General features: G+C 41.4%; 2 protein-coding genes across 4 annotated transcripts in view; both read right to left on the reverse strand.

Annotated features, from left to right (window-relative positions):
• The window catches only part of BBS4 (Bardet-Biedl syndrome 4), a 63,883-nt gene extending 55,340 nt beyond the window's left edge, over positions 1 to 8,543 (reverse strand). For both annotated transcript variants that reach the window (XR_015869745.1, XM_088446312.1), the window contains exons 1-3: positions 8,425 to 8,543; positions 4,115 to 4,160; positions 24 to 103 (exon numbers count right to left, since the gene is read on the reverse strand). Coding sequence is in view for 1 of the 2 variants with exons in the window: in XM_088446312.1 (XP_088302438.1) it covers positions 24 to 103; positions 4,115 to 4,160; positions 8,425 to 8,448 (150 nt within the window). In the remaining variant the exon portion in view is untranslated. The remainder of the gene's footprint in view (positions 1 to 23; positions 104 to 4,114; positions 4,161 to 8,424) is intronic.
• A 3,428-nt stretch (positions 8,544 to 11,971) lies between these two features.
• Positions 11,972 to 18,702, reverse strand: part of ARIH1 (ariadne RBR E3 ubiquitin protein ligase 1) — a 78,336-nt gene continuing 71,605 nt past the window's right edge. For both annotated transcript variants that reach the window (XM_088446335.1, XM_088446339.1), the window contains exon 14: positions 11,972 to 16,155. In XM_088446335.1, the coding sequence (XP_088302461.1) occupies positions 16,071 to 16,155 (85 nt within the window). In that variant the 3' untranslated portion in view covers positions 11,972 to 16,070. The remainder of the gene's footprint in view (positions 16,156 to 18,702) is intronic.

Below are 18,702 nucleotides of genomic sequence, written 5' to 3' on the forward strand. Positions count from 1 at the left end.
ACCCACACACAAATACATCTCACCTTGCAAGCCTCATAATCCTTATGGACATAGTGCAGGTGGATAAGCCAGTTGCGCCTCTCAAGGATAGGAAGATCCGGGGCTGTGAAGGGTAATGGATGCAGTTACATATGATTTTATTGATAACAACTACATTTACACTGAAACGAAGACTTATGCCGCGTACACAATGGCCGATATTGTGAACGATTACGATATCGTTAATATCGTCCAGTGTGTATGCAAGATATAGTTAACGATATAGTTAATCCTGCGGATTGTTAACGATATCTTTTATCGCCTGGACATGCAGGCCAACCTAACTATATCGTCAGGCTGTGCATGTTCAGGCTTGCTACCGGTGACATCACTGAACGATATCGTTCAGTGTATAGGCTCAATGTCGTTAACGACATCGAGCCCGGCAAACACTTAAAGATATCGGTCATGGAACGAAACGTTAAGTGTGATGATAGAAAACCCGTCAGTGCTAAACATATTAAGAAAGAAACTAAGCATGAAATTATTAAACAACTTTTCTTATATAGTTAATTAAATGCCCTACCATCAATGAATCGTGAATTTAATCACATGCATCACAGCTCATTACTCATGTCACACACAGATTTGTGAACTTCACAAAATATGGTTCACTCATAATACTAAAAGTTAAGCAGGCTACTCATAAGATGTCCACACAGGGTTGGGTATGGGATGCTGGTGCTCAGGATCACGGAGGTCAGAATCCAGACGCCGGCAGCCCAACAGGGTTAGGATACCGACAATTGTCGGTCAGTATCCTATCCCTCCACCCCTCCCTACCACTAGCTCCCCTGTGTCTAAACCTAACCTCCTCCTCCCCGCACCCTAAACCACCCCCCTTAGTGCCTAACCATAACCCTCCCCCTAGTGCCTAAGCCTAACCTAGTGTTCCCGCTAGGCTGTTTCAGCGGGGCGCCGTGCCCTGCCCTATTTCTAAAGGGCAGAAAGCACCCTGCCCTCCGGCGAGGCGTCCTGTCCCGCGGGTGGGGAAAACGGCGGTGCAGCGGTCACCATCGGTGAATGGATGCCGGGCGCATTCACAGTGACCGCAGCGCATGGTGGCTGCCCGGCATGTCCCTAAATGCCAGGCATGCCCCCAAGAGTTCCGAAAAGGGGACGCGTCATAAAGACACGCCCGCCTTCACTGCACGCAGATGTACCCTTTCTCTAGGTCCAGCGCCTTGCCCGGCGCTGGACCTAGAGTGAACACTACTAACCCTCTTCCTAACCCCAGTACTTACTGTCAGGATGCTGTTGCCGGGATTCTAATCGCCTGCATCCCGACTGTCGGTATGTTTTCCGGATCACGTCCACACAGAATACCTTTGCTACAGGTAGAAATTCTCCATATTCCTAACAGACTGTTAGTTTAGAACAGTTATGGGGAACCTCCTGCCCGGGGGCCTTATAAGGTCCTCGGAATCATTTGGTCTGTCCTCTGAGCTTTTTTAAGCTAGCCTCATTTGGTTAGCAGGGTGCCTAGAATGGCACACAATAGCCAGAATCTATGCAGCAGTGCCGCCTGGAGCGTCCTTAGGATGCTTCAGATGGTCACACAGCTGCCCTAACAGCTCCCCGGAGCATCCTCAGGATTCTCTGAGCATTGCTGTAATAACTGGCGATTGTGGCCCCGCCCCCGTGTGACATCACGCGGAGGGGGCATGTCCTGAACCAGGCCCCCAAATAATGTTATATATATCAAAATGGCCCTCGGCAGATAAAAGGTTTAGGAGATACACCCTCCCATACCTCAGAGCCCTGGTGTAACATGGAACAAGTTGCTTTACCAAGAGGCAGCAAAAACTGTCTGGGAAATTAGAGTAGTTATAGAAAAAGAACCATCCACGTTACATATTGTTTCAAAATAGTGCCATAATGGATTATCCTTAGAGCTGCGCAATACCAAAGTAGTTTCTATCTATACTGACAAAATAAACATTTCAAATAGTGGTTTGTCATTCACAGAGAAAAAGATTATTAGTTGGGCTATGCTTTGCAAAACATTTCATTTTAGCATTGTCAGACAGGGGCACATAGAGTACAGTTTATATACTTATGTATGTTTTGTATAAAATATGTGCTATACTAGTTTAACAGGGATTTATATCGGTTTAATACAGCAAAATAATCTTTATTTTGTAATTGCCCATTATTTAATTCAGTTTTGCAATTGTTGTGACATGTTCTCCTATTTTCCTTCTAATAAATATGCCATATGGACAATAACTTTATATGCTCCATAACTTTGACGCCCAGTGTGAACATGTTACCACCCATCTAATGGATAGAAGTAAGTTACAGACTGAGGGCTTGATTTAGAGATGTACGCTAACCCGATGGTTAGTGCACATCTCCGATTGTTTGAGGACTGCGCATGTGCAGCCCTCCATCTGTGAGTCCGCTTGCAGTGTCGCCCAGCTGAGGCCTGATTGAAGGCTGCGGCGTTTCCAGACACCTCATGTTGCATTTACATTTAGGCCCGTATTCAATTAAAAGCGAAAACCCGAGATCCATGAAAAAGTATCACTGATTGCAACTTTTCGCCTGGCGAAAAAAAATCTCTGTATTCAGGAGCTCATTCAGACCCGCTCGTTCGCTTACACCCAGCGTATGCATATACTGCACACGCCCAGCAAGGCAGGCGATTGCGCGGCATGGCATTAGCACGCCCACTATGTCTTGGCGTGAGATCACTTAGTGCATGCAGACGTCCACCAGCCATTCATAAGACGCCCACTTCTCCTGGAAGTGCTTGAAACAATTGGTACATCGAGGACCATCGGATGTGATCGCAGTGCTTGAGGTTGACTTTACCCTGCCGCAAGCCCTGCGATCACTTCAGTGTGAAATACAACCAGGTGACGTATACAATGACGCTGCCTGATAATTATGCACGCCTCTGAAACGGTGTTAAGACGGTCAGCCACGCCTGCGTCTGTATCTCCACTCCCCCGTTTCTAGTGGCCTGCCCCAGTTACCACCCAGAAACGTCTTCTCCTGTCACTCACTCTGCTGGGCTGTCTATGCGCAGCGAGCGAACGTTTCCCGATCTTTCGCAGTGGTTCGCGCACGCGCATTGCGATGCATACGCACATGCGAACATGTGAACCATCGGTAGCTACGAGCGAACGCTTCTTAGCGAGCGGGTCTGAATCAGCTCCTCAATTCCATCCGCTTTTCACGTATGCGCAATGCAATGTAATAGGCGAAAAAGATTTGCCTCTGAATACAGGAGAAAAGAAGTGCATTTTTGTTATTTTGGGGTGCAAAGGTGGGAAAACCACTCAGAACCATTGGGACAGCCCCCCAAAGGATAACTGCGTCAAAAAATCCCTAAACAAAAGTGAGGAACACCCCAAAAAAGTACTTTGTACTTTTTCGCCCCCAATTTCAAAGTGGGGGTACAGTAGCAAAATAGACTTTTGGGGGTCTGTAAGTATGGGGGTGGTGTTTTTATGATTGCATGTGTTTGCTGAAGGTGCGTCTTTTACGTTTTTTTAAAACTTCACTTTAGCGACTGTTAAATATGCTTGCACCCATTTTTAAGTACCCCAAATTTGCCAGGAATACTTATTTTCTCCTAAAAATGCTGCTTTATGCTATTCTTTGCCACCTGTGCAAAGACGCTAATTAGTGGCAATTGTGCGAACTTAACTACCCCAAACAGTTGTATTAGGGCTAATCGGGCACTACTACATTGATCCCCAATGTTTCTGCATCTTTTTGGGGGTTCAGGTTGATTTCCCCGATTCTGACACCACTTTTCGCCTGTTCTGACTTCGCATGTCACCGTTTTCGTGTCTTTTGGAATTGAATAGGGCAAATCGCGGGTATGCGTGTGATAAGTTTCCGCGGCTAAAATATGTGATGTAGGCGAAAAGTCCAGCATGCGAAACTAATTGAATACGGGCCTAAGTTGGACAGTATTGCTGGGCAATATTGTCTCTCTCTGAATCAGGCCAAGAGACCGCACTCACACACCACACAGAACAATAGGCTACTTGACATTCCTGCAACTGCAGCAAAAATTATTATTACGTCACAAGACGACAGGAACAAGTTGAGAACACACCTTTTTTAATGCGAGATTTTCTCAAGCTTGTAGATTCTGGTGGGACCTGTTAAACAACAATTAGCCCAATAATACAGTGAGTGTTATAAGAGCAAAATAAGATTTGTTTGCAGAGAAATTCAATATAAATTCAAAACAGAACAATTTGTGTTCCAGACGTCCTACAATCTTGTAAAGATCACATATTTTTTAGGCCCAAATATCCATACTGTATCTGTATGGTTCTATATAGGTTTCTTGGAACAAACTGTAAATATTCAAAATTTACTGTCTCCAAAGTATGTCTTCATTGCTCTTATTTAAACCCAATCCTAAACTTTATAACATATAAGATTGAGGGTTTTAGTGTTCAGCTATCAGATAAAAGCTTTATTTATATTAATATGTGTCTGCAAGTCTAAGAAAAATATGTTCATCTCCATTGGTCATTACAATGTTAGGAGTTCATTTTAAACGTAAATCAGCTAAACAAAATGTCAATTAAACAAATACAATACAGTACAATAAATGATCCCTAACATGGAACATAAAACAGGGAAGCCCTCCTCTGCTGGCTGTATGTCACGATGAACAGAGCTATAAATCTGGAAAAATAGGTTCAGGAACTGTGGGCAGAGGTACTGGGGGAGGAGTTATAGAAAAACATATATATATATATATATATATATATATACACACTCAAAAGGGGCTTTAAAGTAAACTTATCTTGTGCAAAATACATTTTGACCCAGGACAGTAGGCGGTTCAGGAACAGAAGAGCTCATTCAGTCCCGGACACTAAGCTGCACTCTCTCACAGCTAGAAGGGTCCGGGTATGCAAATTCCGCAATCGCACTGTCTGGTGTAAGGACGCCGTCTATGTCTTAGAGAGCAACGGCAAAGCGAACGCACGCCGATATAAAGACGCCCACTTTTCTCTCTTAACATACGTCATCTTCAGGAAGTGTACGAACAATCGGAACCATCGAGAGCCATCGGAGCTGCACGCAGCGCTTGAGGTAGACCTTACCCCGCCGCAAGCACTGCAATCACTGCAGGCTGAAATACAATCAAGTGACATGTACAATGACGCTTCCATGCTAATTATGCACACCCATAAAACTCAGTTTTGACGGCCAGACACGCCTGCATTTGCAGCACCACTCCCCTGTTCACAAGCACCTTCTACTTTTACCACCCACAAACGGCACTACCTGTCACTCAAATAGCATCCAGTTTGTGTACTATGAGTGCACGATTCCCGGATGCAGTGACTGGCTTGCGCATGCGTACTTTGACGCATACGTGTGATAATCACCCAATGGCCCACTGGGATATTGGAGAAATCCCAGATGAGATCCCTCTGTGGCCCAGTCGCTACAGTAAAAAAGTAGAGCTGTTGAGCTAGCTTGCCTGTAGCATGCAAACACAGAGCTCAGAAATTGAGTTGTGCCAACAAAAGGGCGCAGTGATCCTTTGAAAAGAAACTGACACAAGCCATTAAGGATGGTGTAAGGATGGGAGGTAGTGAGGAGGTACAGCTGAAACATCCTCGGGTGGGCCCCCCTGTGTTCTGCAGTATTACAAGACTGTGGATGCAGAGTGAAAACAGGAGTTCTGTAAATATCAAAAAGTATAATATAAATTTACTCTAGTATAAATAAACCATGCAGTGGTGGTAGGACATGTCCCAGCATGACAAGATAGTGGCTGTTATGGCACGTTGGGATATATGGTAGCTGTCACTTTCTAGTCCATAAATGTTTTCCCCTAGTTGAGGTATTAATGAAAAGAGGTCTGCATCAATGAAGGTTTCCTATAGTATGAAAGTCTGCCTGTCATATATCTAATGTTGCGTACACACGGGATGATCGTCAACTATATCGTTGTACGATATCCCGGGTGTGTTGGATGATCTATATCGATCATCCAGCACCCCACCAACTCACCAACGACTATAGTGATTCGCGATCAACGATCGCGGGTCCCTACAGTAACCTGCTCGATATCGACCAGGTTGGCCTGCATGCACGGTCGATGGACGATATCGTCCATACGTGCCCGTGCATCGCAGGTCGTTGGGAACCGAAAAATGCACGATATAAACGATAACAGTATGATCGATATTGTTCATATCGTCCACTTTAATCGTACCGTGTCTACGCACCATAACTCTACTTTCAATGTAATTGTCAAATATGGGTGTTGCACCTCCTTTTGCTGTATACCAGTGATGTATATGTTCAATTTTTAGTGTTCACTCTAGCTCCGGGGGCAGGCAGGGTGCTGGAGCTAGAGAGGGCAACTTTGTGCGCGCGGGCGAAAAGGGGGCGTGGCTATAAGACGCGTCCCCTTTTTCATCATACTTGGGGGCATGCCCGGCACTTACGGACATGCCGGGCAGCCCCCAAGCGCTTCAGACAGGGAGAACAGATGCCGGGCGCATGCGCCCGGCGTCTATTCTCTGGCAGTGACCGGGTCACCGCACATTTCTCCAACCGCGGGACACTGCGTCCCGCGGGTGAAGACTGCACCCACAGCCTGTGAGGGCAGGGTGCTTTTTGCCCTCCTTCTGGAGGGCAGGGTGCTTTTTGCGCTCCAGAAGGAGGGCAGGGTGCCGCACCCTGCTAAAACAGCCTAGCGGGAACGCTAAGTTTTTATTTTGTTTAGGGAGAACACATGCAGACCTATTCTTGTTTGTGATGTTTGATTCAACTTTCAGTAAATAATTGGCTACTAACACATTTACTAATTATATCCTGTGTTGCAGCAGTTGTCTGATCACAGGTATAATTACTCTCTCTGTCCTTTTCCTATATGTGGAGCCCTCAGTGTTAAGGACAGGAAGCCCACCTTCATCTCCATTAGCCCATTATTCAGGGATAGTTGCCTAGTGAACAGGTAGGTGTCGGTAGGCATGGTTAGATCAGTGAATGTCATCCTACTGAGCACCATAATCCCTTCATCAAGAGCTAACAAGCCTCTGCAATTCCTTTAAGCAGCTTTGCCTGAAGAAATTAACATAGTGGCAGCCTTGGGGGATGTATTATTGTAATTGTAGGGTTGAGTTCCATCTATGCTTCTAGATGAGTCTATTTCCAGCTATAAGCAAATGTGTACACATCTTAAGATGAATTACACCAAGTTGTCAACATCACTAGATTGTATTTGCACCTGTCCTGTAGCAGATGCAAAATATACACCTCCTAACAGTAACATATGCAAGTGCTACATTTCTGTGAACATGCCATTAGCCATGTAATTAACCTGCATTAGCAAACCTTTCCCTCCTCTCCTGTTGTATGTAGGTGCAAAGTGCCAGATACACACAAGTCTGCATTGGCACATATGTACGGGTTTACTATGTGGGCATGCACAGTGCGAATTTGTGCGAGTTATGCTAAGGCACCGTATGAGAAATCATTGACTTCTCTGTGGTGGCTTTTTTTTCAATTTACGAAGCACTAATACTCCCTTCTGACCATCAGAAACAGCTATAACACTGCTTTGTTACAGACCCCTCAATCTCACAAGATGAAATCTGCAAAGGGGGGGGGGGGGGGGGGCATTAATTTGTTTTTGGGTGCCCATTACTATACCAACAAGCATTATTCAATTGTTCTGACGATGGGCACGAATGTTGCTGCACCCATTATTTGTCGCTCCCAAATGTACCAGGATTGGCCACGTAAAGTGGCTTAACCCATGCAAGCTACTGGCTGTGATAATGTTGGGCAGATTTCTGCTCTCCACCTCAGGATTAGCAGAAATAACAGGCGCTAAGCGGCACAAACAACTGAATAGCTCCTGTCACTTTAGATGGGAGCTGCGGGCTTCAGTAAACAATTGAAATCCCCCCAAAATGATGAGATGCTATAAATACACCTATAAACACGTAGGTGTGGTACATTGTTTTTAACAATGTAAATATCAAGCACTTGCAGAGCTGATTAGCGTTAGTTTTGCAGAGTGTCTGTACCTCACATATGTCATATATATGTGACCACAGACCTAGCAGCAGCATCTGCAGATGGCGCATTAATCTGATCCCGGATCAGTCAGTCAGCTCAGCCCTTACTACTCCTGACACATAATAATACTCCACCAGTAACTACAGCAAGGGTTATTATACCTGTATGTGTATTCTCCAGCTACTGACAGACAACCTACCAGCAGACGGACATCTCCCATTCTATCTAGTGACTATTATTTCCCTAAATCTAATTACCACCACCACCTGTCCCATGGCCATCTATTGCGCTGTCTCCTCTCCTAAATCACCTCTGCAAATACAATAACTGCTCCCCTGTACACCCGTCATACGTACTTACCGTCTTTGGCGCATCCTCGGCCATCCCTAGCTGCACAGGAGAACACAGCGGTTTAGTTTCCAAGGCAACCGACTTTACACTACTTCCGGCAAGTCCATCATAGGGGCAGTCCGACAGGAACATTTCTTCTCCACATTGGTTCCGTTACAGGACACGCCCCTTGGCTCTGAATCAGAGTGATCGACAGTGCTCATGACATGAACGTATATTCCTTCTAGTTCTAGGCTGCAATCGGGGGTGTTGGCAGCTGGCTGCTGTTATTATGGCTTTGATGAATCTAATGTTATGTCTAACATCAACATTATATATGTAGATAAATAGCTATATACGCTCAACTAATAGGGAAAACACCACCCTTTGCTGATCAATTGTAGTTAAATTTACCCCCCACCAGAGTGCATGTACTTTACATACAAATACTGGTAGGTTCTAGATTAGAATTATATTATACCCAGAAGTATGCATTAAGGACACAGATGCAAGAACTAGTCGTAGCATCATATTGTTCTGTGGTTATCCAGGGTCTGTATGCATAGGACATAAACTTTAAAATGCTCCTATTATTCAACCCTCATTTATTGGCTGATAAAAAATACCATGGACAAATATTAGAGATACTCAGGCACAAACAGAGCAGGTTTTTTCATTATGAATGACATTTAGGTTTTAGTTCTGAGCAAAAGGAAAGGAAAAAAAACAATGAAACCTCCAAAATATAAAGACAGGGCTTGGAATAAAGGATAGCACCTAATTGGTTGCAGTGGGCTGCAGCTATGCAATCTGATACACTTCAAAGGCCGCATCTGCAACTCTCATAATTTAACTAGTAACAGTCAGCAAATCAGCTGATCATTACCATACACTAGCAATTTACAGCCCCAACTGGTCAGTGAAATCCAACATGTTGGACAACCTGATTTGCGGATTCTGATCACTTTTTGGTCGGAATCGGCAATTTTTTCCCCCAATTATCTTCAAAACGGGGAGTTGTCCCAATCTATCTCAGATGTATGGATGCCTTAACCTTCCGAATGTCTGCCCATTTACTTAATCTCAGCAATAAAAAAATGCAGATCCAAATTTACCTCCACATTTGTCACCTATTGGTGCCAAAATGCCCTCACACCTTCAACATGCTACTCAGCAAACCCATGCCACATAACTCATATTGTACCAGTGTCCGCCTTCTAATAAACTAGTGACCACTAATTAGTCACTAATAACTAGTGGTCATTAGGTTAGTAGATGGTGGTCACTGTTAAGAACACCATGGCTAAACAATTCCTTTTTGTTAATTAGGTTTGATCAGTCAGGCACCATAGAAACAGCACTTTCCAACAGAGAAAAGAAGACCATGTGATGCAGACTTAACTCTACTACTCTAAGATGTGCTGCGTGTCCTCCCTGCATTGTGTGGAGGTCATCTTATGCAGAAGTCAGCTACTTTGGTCAGGCTTGGTGTTAATCTGGTGCAGCACTGGAAAAATGGACAGGTTTTATCTGAAATTGGGCAGATCACTGTCAGGGTTTATTTTGTCCCAATTTCACATTTGAAGGTAGATAATACATTTTCAAGGTCACTTGAACTATCAATTTCTTAAAATTAGTAATTGCGTGACTTATTCAATGCACACTATGGGCCTTATTCAGAGGAGTTTTGTGGGAGGATGTTGTGACACTAACACTGCATGGGGCAGGGGCAAGCCGAGCATGAGCAACTACGGGCAATTCAGTCATACACATCTCCACTTACAGCTGAATGGTTGTAACAGGGCACCATTCGTGGGGTTCATACGCGGCTGTGCTCTGAGGGTGTGTAGCTGGAATTGCAGGCTATAATGCATACAAAGAGATCTGTACGATTTCTGATTAATCTCTTGTATGAGATATGAGACTGCAGTAAATGCACACTAATCTTAATGACGGCTACTTTTTCAAGTATGTGGATGGTGCGGTGCACATGCAACTCTGCATATGGCTGAATATCAGTATTTTTGTACACAATGCAGCCGACTTGAGGTCAACTCTGAATTAGGTCTTATGTGTACTCATTAGCGTATTTAGGAGTAAAATGCCTTTTTGGGGTTGATTGATTTTAGTAGAAGAAAATACTTGCGCAGGGCTCCTTCTATTCAGGTACTGGAAAAGCCTGTTATTGGCTATAGAGAATTGAAAAATTATATTCTCTTGATCAGCCCAGATTGGCTGACTCCATTTACAGCAGGTCATCTTTAGGTATAGACAGACTATGGCTGCTCACATTATAACCAGTTTCGAAAGTAATTATTAATAAAAAGTAATAAAAAATAATAAAAAAAATCTTGACCACATTTACGGTATTGATCGGAGAAATGTTTTCCACGAACTTAGGTAAGAATTTTGAAATATACTAATTTCAGAAGAAATAGATACCAATGGTTTACCAGGTTGAGCGACTTTGATCTTGGCACTCCATGTGTAGTAAAGCAGTTAAGTTTAATTGCTCATTCACACATGTGCTGGGAAAATTGGCAAAATGCGTGAAAACAAATGCACACTTTAGACATATTGTACTTATCCATTTTTATCTCATTTTCCATGCATTGCAAGTTTACCAATAAAATAAAATTTACTGGTAGCATGCGTGAAAGATTGTACCACATTCTAAAAATGTGTAGAATGTACTGGCGGTAACCGCTCCATTAGAAACCAATCAGCAAATTTTTTTATGCGATTGTCATGTTTTAGCAGCTTTAAAAATGAAAAGGTGCAAATGACGCCTTATTGTTGGACTTCTTCCAACAGCAGCTTTTTATCAATTGAGGTTACTGAGTTAATAATAATGGTAGACACAGAATATTAATTAAGAAGATTTTTTTTTTCTGATTAATTTTGCTAAGCTATTATGAACGGAGTTAAAGGTGAAAAAAAATGAATAAGACCCTAAGATGGGTATGGAAATTGCGTGCTAGAATAATGTACATTTACAATTTCTTTTATGTTATATACAGTATATAAAAAAAATCAAAACTATTTATAATTACATTTTTTAAAATTTGTACTACTAAAAGGACAATGCTTGGTGCAGATGAAAGCAGCATACAGTACAGTGCCAGAAGCACCTCACTGGTTCCTGAGAAAGCAGACACAATGTCAGATAAAATATGGATAAAAAATGTTTTCATATAGCACTTTTTTTTCCGTGAAGCATTTAAACTTTTTTGCTCCTATTTCATGTATATAGATACAATAATTTCATACCAGTTTCAACTTACAAACCCAGCTGATAATTCAATGTACACAGTTCACAAATTGCTTCACTCGTGAAAGACTGCAATGAAGCAACATTATACTGAAACATTCAGTTTTCTTCCTCAAGCTCATTCTATCATCCAAGTGTTGCATTGTTCAAAAACTAACAATTATTATAAAATTGCTGATTAAAAGGCTTGAACCTATTCTGATGCTTTTCATAATTTGAAGCTGAAATCTATTGGTGGATTTCATTTTTCATTTGGCAGAGGAACAACATAGCAGATCCCAAATATGCAAAAAAAAAATGTATATATAAATGTAAAGCAAGATGTATTTCCCTTTAAGCTGTTAGCAATGTAAAACACAACAGTATTCCATTGAATGAACAATGGGGCTTGTATAATTAGCTTGTTCAAATAACGTTACTTTTGTTATCGTTATACTTTGTGCTTCCATTTTTTGCTACTGTAAATCTGTAAAACAATGTTTATTTTCAGGAATTCCTAATTCATGTATATTTATATATAGTACATATGATATCTTGATATTTTCATTGCACTTCGTACCCAAAACAAGCAAAGAGTGGCTTTATGGACCAAGCAAATGCATATCAGATCCGATAAGAGTTTGCCACTTGAACAGAGATCCCTAATTACACTATAGATGTGGTCTGGGTGGTGAATATTGGATTTGGTACATCCTCAAGGGCCTGTCTCACAACACAAGAAGAGATCTTCCATCATGAGTACAAGTAGGAATCCGCCAAGAGCTCTTTCACTGCAGAAAATTGCTTGAGATCATTATTCTGTATAAAGTTGTCCACAAATGAGGTACTATAATAGCAGGTATAATTTACAGTGGCTATAAAGAGTAGTCTTTCCCCTTTGGTGTTTTTCAATTTTTATTACAACATGAACATATACCAGATATATTTAGGAATTGTTATAATTAATCCACACACTACTGTCAAATACACTCCTCTAAATCTATATTATTAATTACGAGTAAAAAAAAAAAAAAAAAAATCAGACACTGATTAGACAAGTAGTAAGTCACCTTGTTTTAATACTCTGTAGAAGCATAAAGCTGCAATTACAGCTGTAAGTCTAATTGGTTAAATTATTAGTTTGCACATCCAGACACCTATTTATCCTTTGTGCACTTCAATATTGCTCAAGTTCTGTCAGCTTGGATGATAACTACTGGTGAAAAGAGAGTTTCAAATCACTGCAGAGGCATTCAATGGGACTATGAACACACTTCCACATGATGTAGGATGTGTACTTTGGGTCACAGTCACTGAAATTAACATCTTTGCCTAAGTTCTAGGCAACTTGAGAACTGCAGCAGCTTTTCCTTCATGATTTGTCAACATCTATGTAATCTATTCACGTATTTCCTACTGGTAACTTCATAATATCTTAGTCCATCTGTTTTGCAAAGTTTTTAAATTCTAGAAGCAGAAAAGCATCACCAAAGCATTATTCTCACACCACCATGTTTCATGGCAGTGTTCTTTGGATTACATGCAGTGTTAGGTTTGCAACAAATTCTTTGGCCTCGTCAGCACATAAAACCTTCCTTCCATTGGTATATTGGCATATTCTATGCAAGATGGACAGACCATTCTAGACAAATTCACAGATATGCCAGTCTATTTTTCTTTATCTTAGATTTACCAAGGTTCAATGGGACTTTATTTCCAATTGATGCTTTTTAATAACCTTGTTCTACAGTAGGATTGTGTGAAATTTTTGGATACTTTTTGATGAAAGTTCTGTTTGGAAATGAACTAACCAACCGATTGCCCTCTTATACACACTGTCAGATTTCATCAATGATGAATGATTTCTGATAGTATTACAATGCATGCAATCGTCAAAATCTGACTGCAAACACAGTCTATGTCAGAGATCGTTATCGGACATGCAGGAACGAGCATTGTTCGTCTATACATGCCCTACATGTCAAAGATATGAACGATTTTTACAATCGTTATCATTCATATCTGATAAGAAATCTGACCGTGTATGCAGCATAAGATACAGGTGTATTTATTTTGAAATCCAGTAAAACAATTTAATTGGACTCCAAACAATTATGTGACCTCTGGAACCAACTAAGTGCACAAGGATTGTATTGAATCAAAAAGGGTGAATACTTAATTACTAATAGACAATTATTGAGTACATAAGAGAAAAAGCTTTAGAGCCATTTTTCTTTTTAATTAGAATTAAAGTGATGGGGTACTTGAGAAATGACAGATACAATAGTCAGCTAACATAACTCATTGGAACTACAGATAATGAAAAGAAAAACATTGTCAGATGATTGGACAGAAAACATGGTGTGTGGGGCAGCTATTTAAAACAGGGAAATAATTATGCCAACTTAATACCTTAAAATGCAAGGTGAACAATGAGTTATGTGAAGAGACATCTCTCTCAGAGCGGAGACAATTCAAAAAAAGTTGTCCTTGGAAATGCAATCCTGATGCCACATTCACATGTCCATCTCTTCAACTTATGGGCCATGGTGGCAAATCAGAGGTAATGCAGGAGACCAATAACAGGCAGACCTGGCATCATGGTTTGCATTTCCCAGGAACATCTGCTGTATGCCGGATCAGCTCTAAGGCATTCATTTATTTGTATTCACTAGTCCACCCACTTGTTCTCTCCAATCATATGAGAACTATTTTCTTTTCATATAACACTACAGTATTTTATATTGATAAATGGAAAACAATTCCTGAATATATTTAAATTCCATGATGTAATACTTGAAAATGTAAAAATTGCCAGAGGGTGTGAATAATTTTTATAGCCACTGTATACACAATACTGTGTGTCAACTCCTATCTGAACAACATACTATGGGGTAAACCTCTTACCCAATTTACATTTTTAAAACTTGGACAAGTTAATTTCTCTTAAAAAGAAAATGTTCACCAACCCCTACTGTTGCAACAAATCCTTATTCTTTGTATTGTCAGGTTTTTTTTTTATAATGTAATTTAGCAATTTTTAAATGCTCAGCCACTGGCCTGCATTAATCTGAGCCAACAATTCCGTATTCTGTATACATACTGTACAATTCTCAGGTATTGCCAACTCTCATGATGCTGCAGGCAAAAGAAAAAAAAATATTCAACAAGATAAAACTGCAAGAAATGTATGAAAGTTCAAGCAACATTTCCCTTTGCTTATTCCCATCATTCTAGAACTTGACGTAAAATGACTGGATTCCTAATAGAGGGTATCCATTTCTATTACAGCCTGCCTTTAATGTAGCGGACGTTCTCTTTTCAATGTTTATCATGATGACAGAGAAGATCGTTGTAGACTTTTGCACTCCTACTAGGAACCCGGAAAAGAGCAAAACACAGGCAAGCTGTAATGACTTTGGTCTCCTGTATGAGCAGACCTTTAAAAATCCTGAAATTATGTCCTAGTTTCTCAACGTGAATTATAATCAATAAGGGGCCATCTTGCATTGTGCACACGGGGATCTCAGAAAGAAAATCAATAACATGAAACACGTTGTGTCCACTCCAACAGATCTCCGGAATAAACAGCACAGCCAGGACCAATGATCTTCGAGAAAGAATAAATAATTTTTTCTGTTTTGTACTTAAACATGATGCAAACACCGTGCGTCCCACCTCCTCCCTGCTCATGCAGATGCACTATTTACAAGTTTGAAAAATACTGCTGTCTTCTGTTCAATTTAATCTTGTTTTGTTTTTAAAAGTCATGTACAAAGCTATTTTTTTATTTTGTTTTTCGTCTATTTTTTTTTTTTACTTTTCAAAGCTGTTCAGCTCCAACCCAGGATTAGAAAAGGTGCCGGGAATAGTGACAAAAGGAGGTAACAGTGGGGAGAGCATAGATTGGTTTAACAGGGGGGCAGCAAAGAGTAAGACATAGGAAGGAGCAGGGAGAGACGCTGAAGAGAATGTGGCCTTCCCTAGGAGACAGTGGAAGGAAATCAGCCTGATTATGGCAAGCTAGAATTAGGAGAAAGCATTTGCAAATAGCTGAGGTGTTGCACACGCTTTAACCCCTTGGTGACCAAAGGAACTAGAAATGCTTTGTCAAACAACTTTACATGCAGATCAATGCTTTGCCAGTCACTATCTGCCAAGGGGTTAAATATGCCTACAATACTGTCAAACCATTGCCTCTGCTAGCTGCTTTCCTTTTATTATTACAATATAATTTACTTAAACTTTCAGTTAACAAAAAAATAAAAATAAACCAAATGTCTGGCTGGAGAGCAAGAATGAGAGCAAATGAGGGAAGGGGGAGACGGCAGAATGTGCAGGGACCGGCCTCAAGGGGCAGAGTTGCATTTAATGAGAGTTGAAATCTAATGTCAGGTGGCAACAGAGGTTGATTTGTGGGGACGGCTCAGTCCTCAATATATTCCCACAAGTCCTTCTCATAGCCTTCGTGCACATGAAGAAGCAGAACCCGCCTCCTGCTCTCGCAGTATCTATGGGAGGAAGCAAAATACATTGTTCATTTACTATACCAAGAGTAATCGTGACAGTGAAAAATCAGATCTACGAGGTGACAGTAAAATAAGGAATATAAATATAAACATGGAAAGCACATTATGTATGTATGTTATGGCTGTAAAATCACACTAGAACCAAGCACAAAATGTGGGGTATACTGGATGTAAACAGAAAATTACTGTAATTGACTTTGATCTGTCTCTACTGCTTTGTATAAAGTATAATTTTGTAGAAGCCACCAAATGAGAGGGAGCTGACAGAATACCCTAAGTGTAATGTATCAACTTGGTTTAGAAGTTAGAATTGTCAAAAAAAATTACTTATCCCCCCAAACTCCCCAATCTATTATTTATTTTTTAAATCATGCAACCAGCTGAGCAAAACGCATACAGAAACACACACACAGAAATGAATGGGAAACTCTCAGTCAATCACAAGCAAAGTTTACATGCTGGCTGCCTGCGATTGGCTGAGCAGGTTACTGCCCTCTAGCTGTATATAGGGTTAGAAGCAAAGCAATTAAAATGTATAAATGTGGAATTGTTTCAGTCCTGGCTGAAAAGACACGTGGGTGGTTGTAATTTCACAATGCCAGCATGTCAGAACAGTCAATGGTCATTACAGCTTGATGGATCCTATTTTTTTTTTTTTTATTAAAAATAAATAATTATTTACTTAATGGACCATATCCCATTTATTTCAATTGCCAATTAATTTCTATGAACTGTCTGCACCCATTGAAATGCACGGCATAACTCACTCATCTGACTGGTTTTAAAAATGTTGCAAATATCCAGAACCATAATAATAAAATAAAAAAAATTATATTATTAAAACATACAATAATCTGACCACAGTAATGAGAAGTAAATACATATTTACACTGGAACAGAACTTTTTGAGAAATACTGTTGTACACCAGAAGCAGCTATATAGTTATTATTTTTTACTGGGCAGTTAGATTATGGTGGGAGTATGGATATGGAGGCACTCAAATTCTATTTCTGAACTGATTTTTATTTAAATTCCTTATATTTTAATAATATCTATTTATTTCAATAAAAACATGTACTTGTCTCAAACCTCTGAAAAATAAATGAAAAAAACGAAGGATTTAAAACGCAATGATTAACGTCAAAACTATTATCTGCCTTCACATCGATACTCATCTCCCCTTTAGCCTCTGTATTAAATTACTGTATTTAGGGGAGCTCCCCAATATGGTACATTTTGCTCAGTGCAGGGTTAAAACAAAACAGTGTTATCAAATAAGATTATACATAATTTATTTATTTGGAGAGAAGAGGAAAGCCTAATTCAAATGTATATTCTAATTCAGGCCTTGACAAATGTTTCTAAAATCTAGGAGCCAGGATGAAAGTGTAGGAGCCAGACCGCCCCCTTCCCCCGGGGCAGCATTACTGAGCACCTACCCCCCAGGCAACCAACCCCCCATGGCCACACCACTAACAGGGTACCCCAGGTAAACCCCTCCCAGTAGTGGACCCCTATGCAGTACCCCCCCAATAGTGGTCCCCCCTATGCAATGCCCCCAGTAGTAGTCCCCACTATGCATTGCCCCTAGTAGCGGCCCCCCCTATACAGTGCCCTAGTAGCGCCCCCCCCTTATAGTGCCCTAGTAGCGCCCCCCCCTTATAGTGCCCCAGTAGCGCCCACCCCTTATACAGTGCCCCAGTAGCGGCCTCCCCCATACAGTGCCCCCAGTTGTGGCCATCCCACCTATGCAGTGGCCTCAGTAGTGGTCCCCCTATGTAATGCCCCTTCTATAGTGCCCCCAAAAGTGGTCCCCCCCTATGCATTGCCTTTGGTAGTAGTGCACCCAGTGGTAGCCCCCCCCCTATACAGTGTCCCCAGTAGTAGTACCCCCTATTAGTAGTCCCCTATAGCGGTCACCCCCCCTTTGCAGTGCCCCTTACAATCACACACAAAAAAAACCCCCAAAAAACACACAGCTTACCTGAATCCCCGCTCCTGACGCAACCGCCGCTGTCCGCTCCGAGTCCCGGCTCACTCTTCTCCTGCACTATGGGAGAGACGTCATGACGTCTCTCCCATCACCTGCTGCGGGGGGAGCCTGAAGGCAGAGCTCATGAGTGAGATCCAGCCGGTTCACTCCGTGGAGGCAGCAGCCAATGAAAGTCTGTCCAACTGTCATTGGCTGCTATAACAAACACACAGCCGCCGCTGGCATCTGTGTGTTTGTAAACTGTGTAGTGTAGATCGCGGTCTGCATGACACTAGTCTGGTTGCCAAGGCGACCTGGCCCTCGAGTTTTGTCAAGCCCTGTTCTAATTAGACCGATACAGGATTTCTATATTGGAAAATACAGTAGACCACAATGTTGGCATTTGTGTATGTTTGGGAAGGTAGATTATGGTGAATAACACCATCAGCATAGTGTAAGTGAAGGTAAAAGTTAAAGGAGAAAAGTCAGAAGAAAAAGAACAAAGTTGCAGAATGAATTTTGTAATCGTGAATCACAAGAACATAAAAGTTATAAA

This window comes from Taudactylus pleione, unplaced genomic scaffold (assembly GCF_031769625.1).
Source record: "Taudactylus pleione unplaced genomic scaffold, aTauple2 ptg000019l, whole genome shotgun sequence".
NCBI lineage: Eukaryota > Metazoa > Chordata > Amphibia > Anura > Myobatrachidae > Taudactylus > Taudactylus pleione.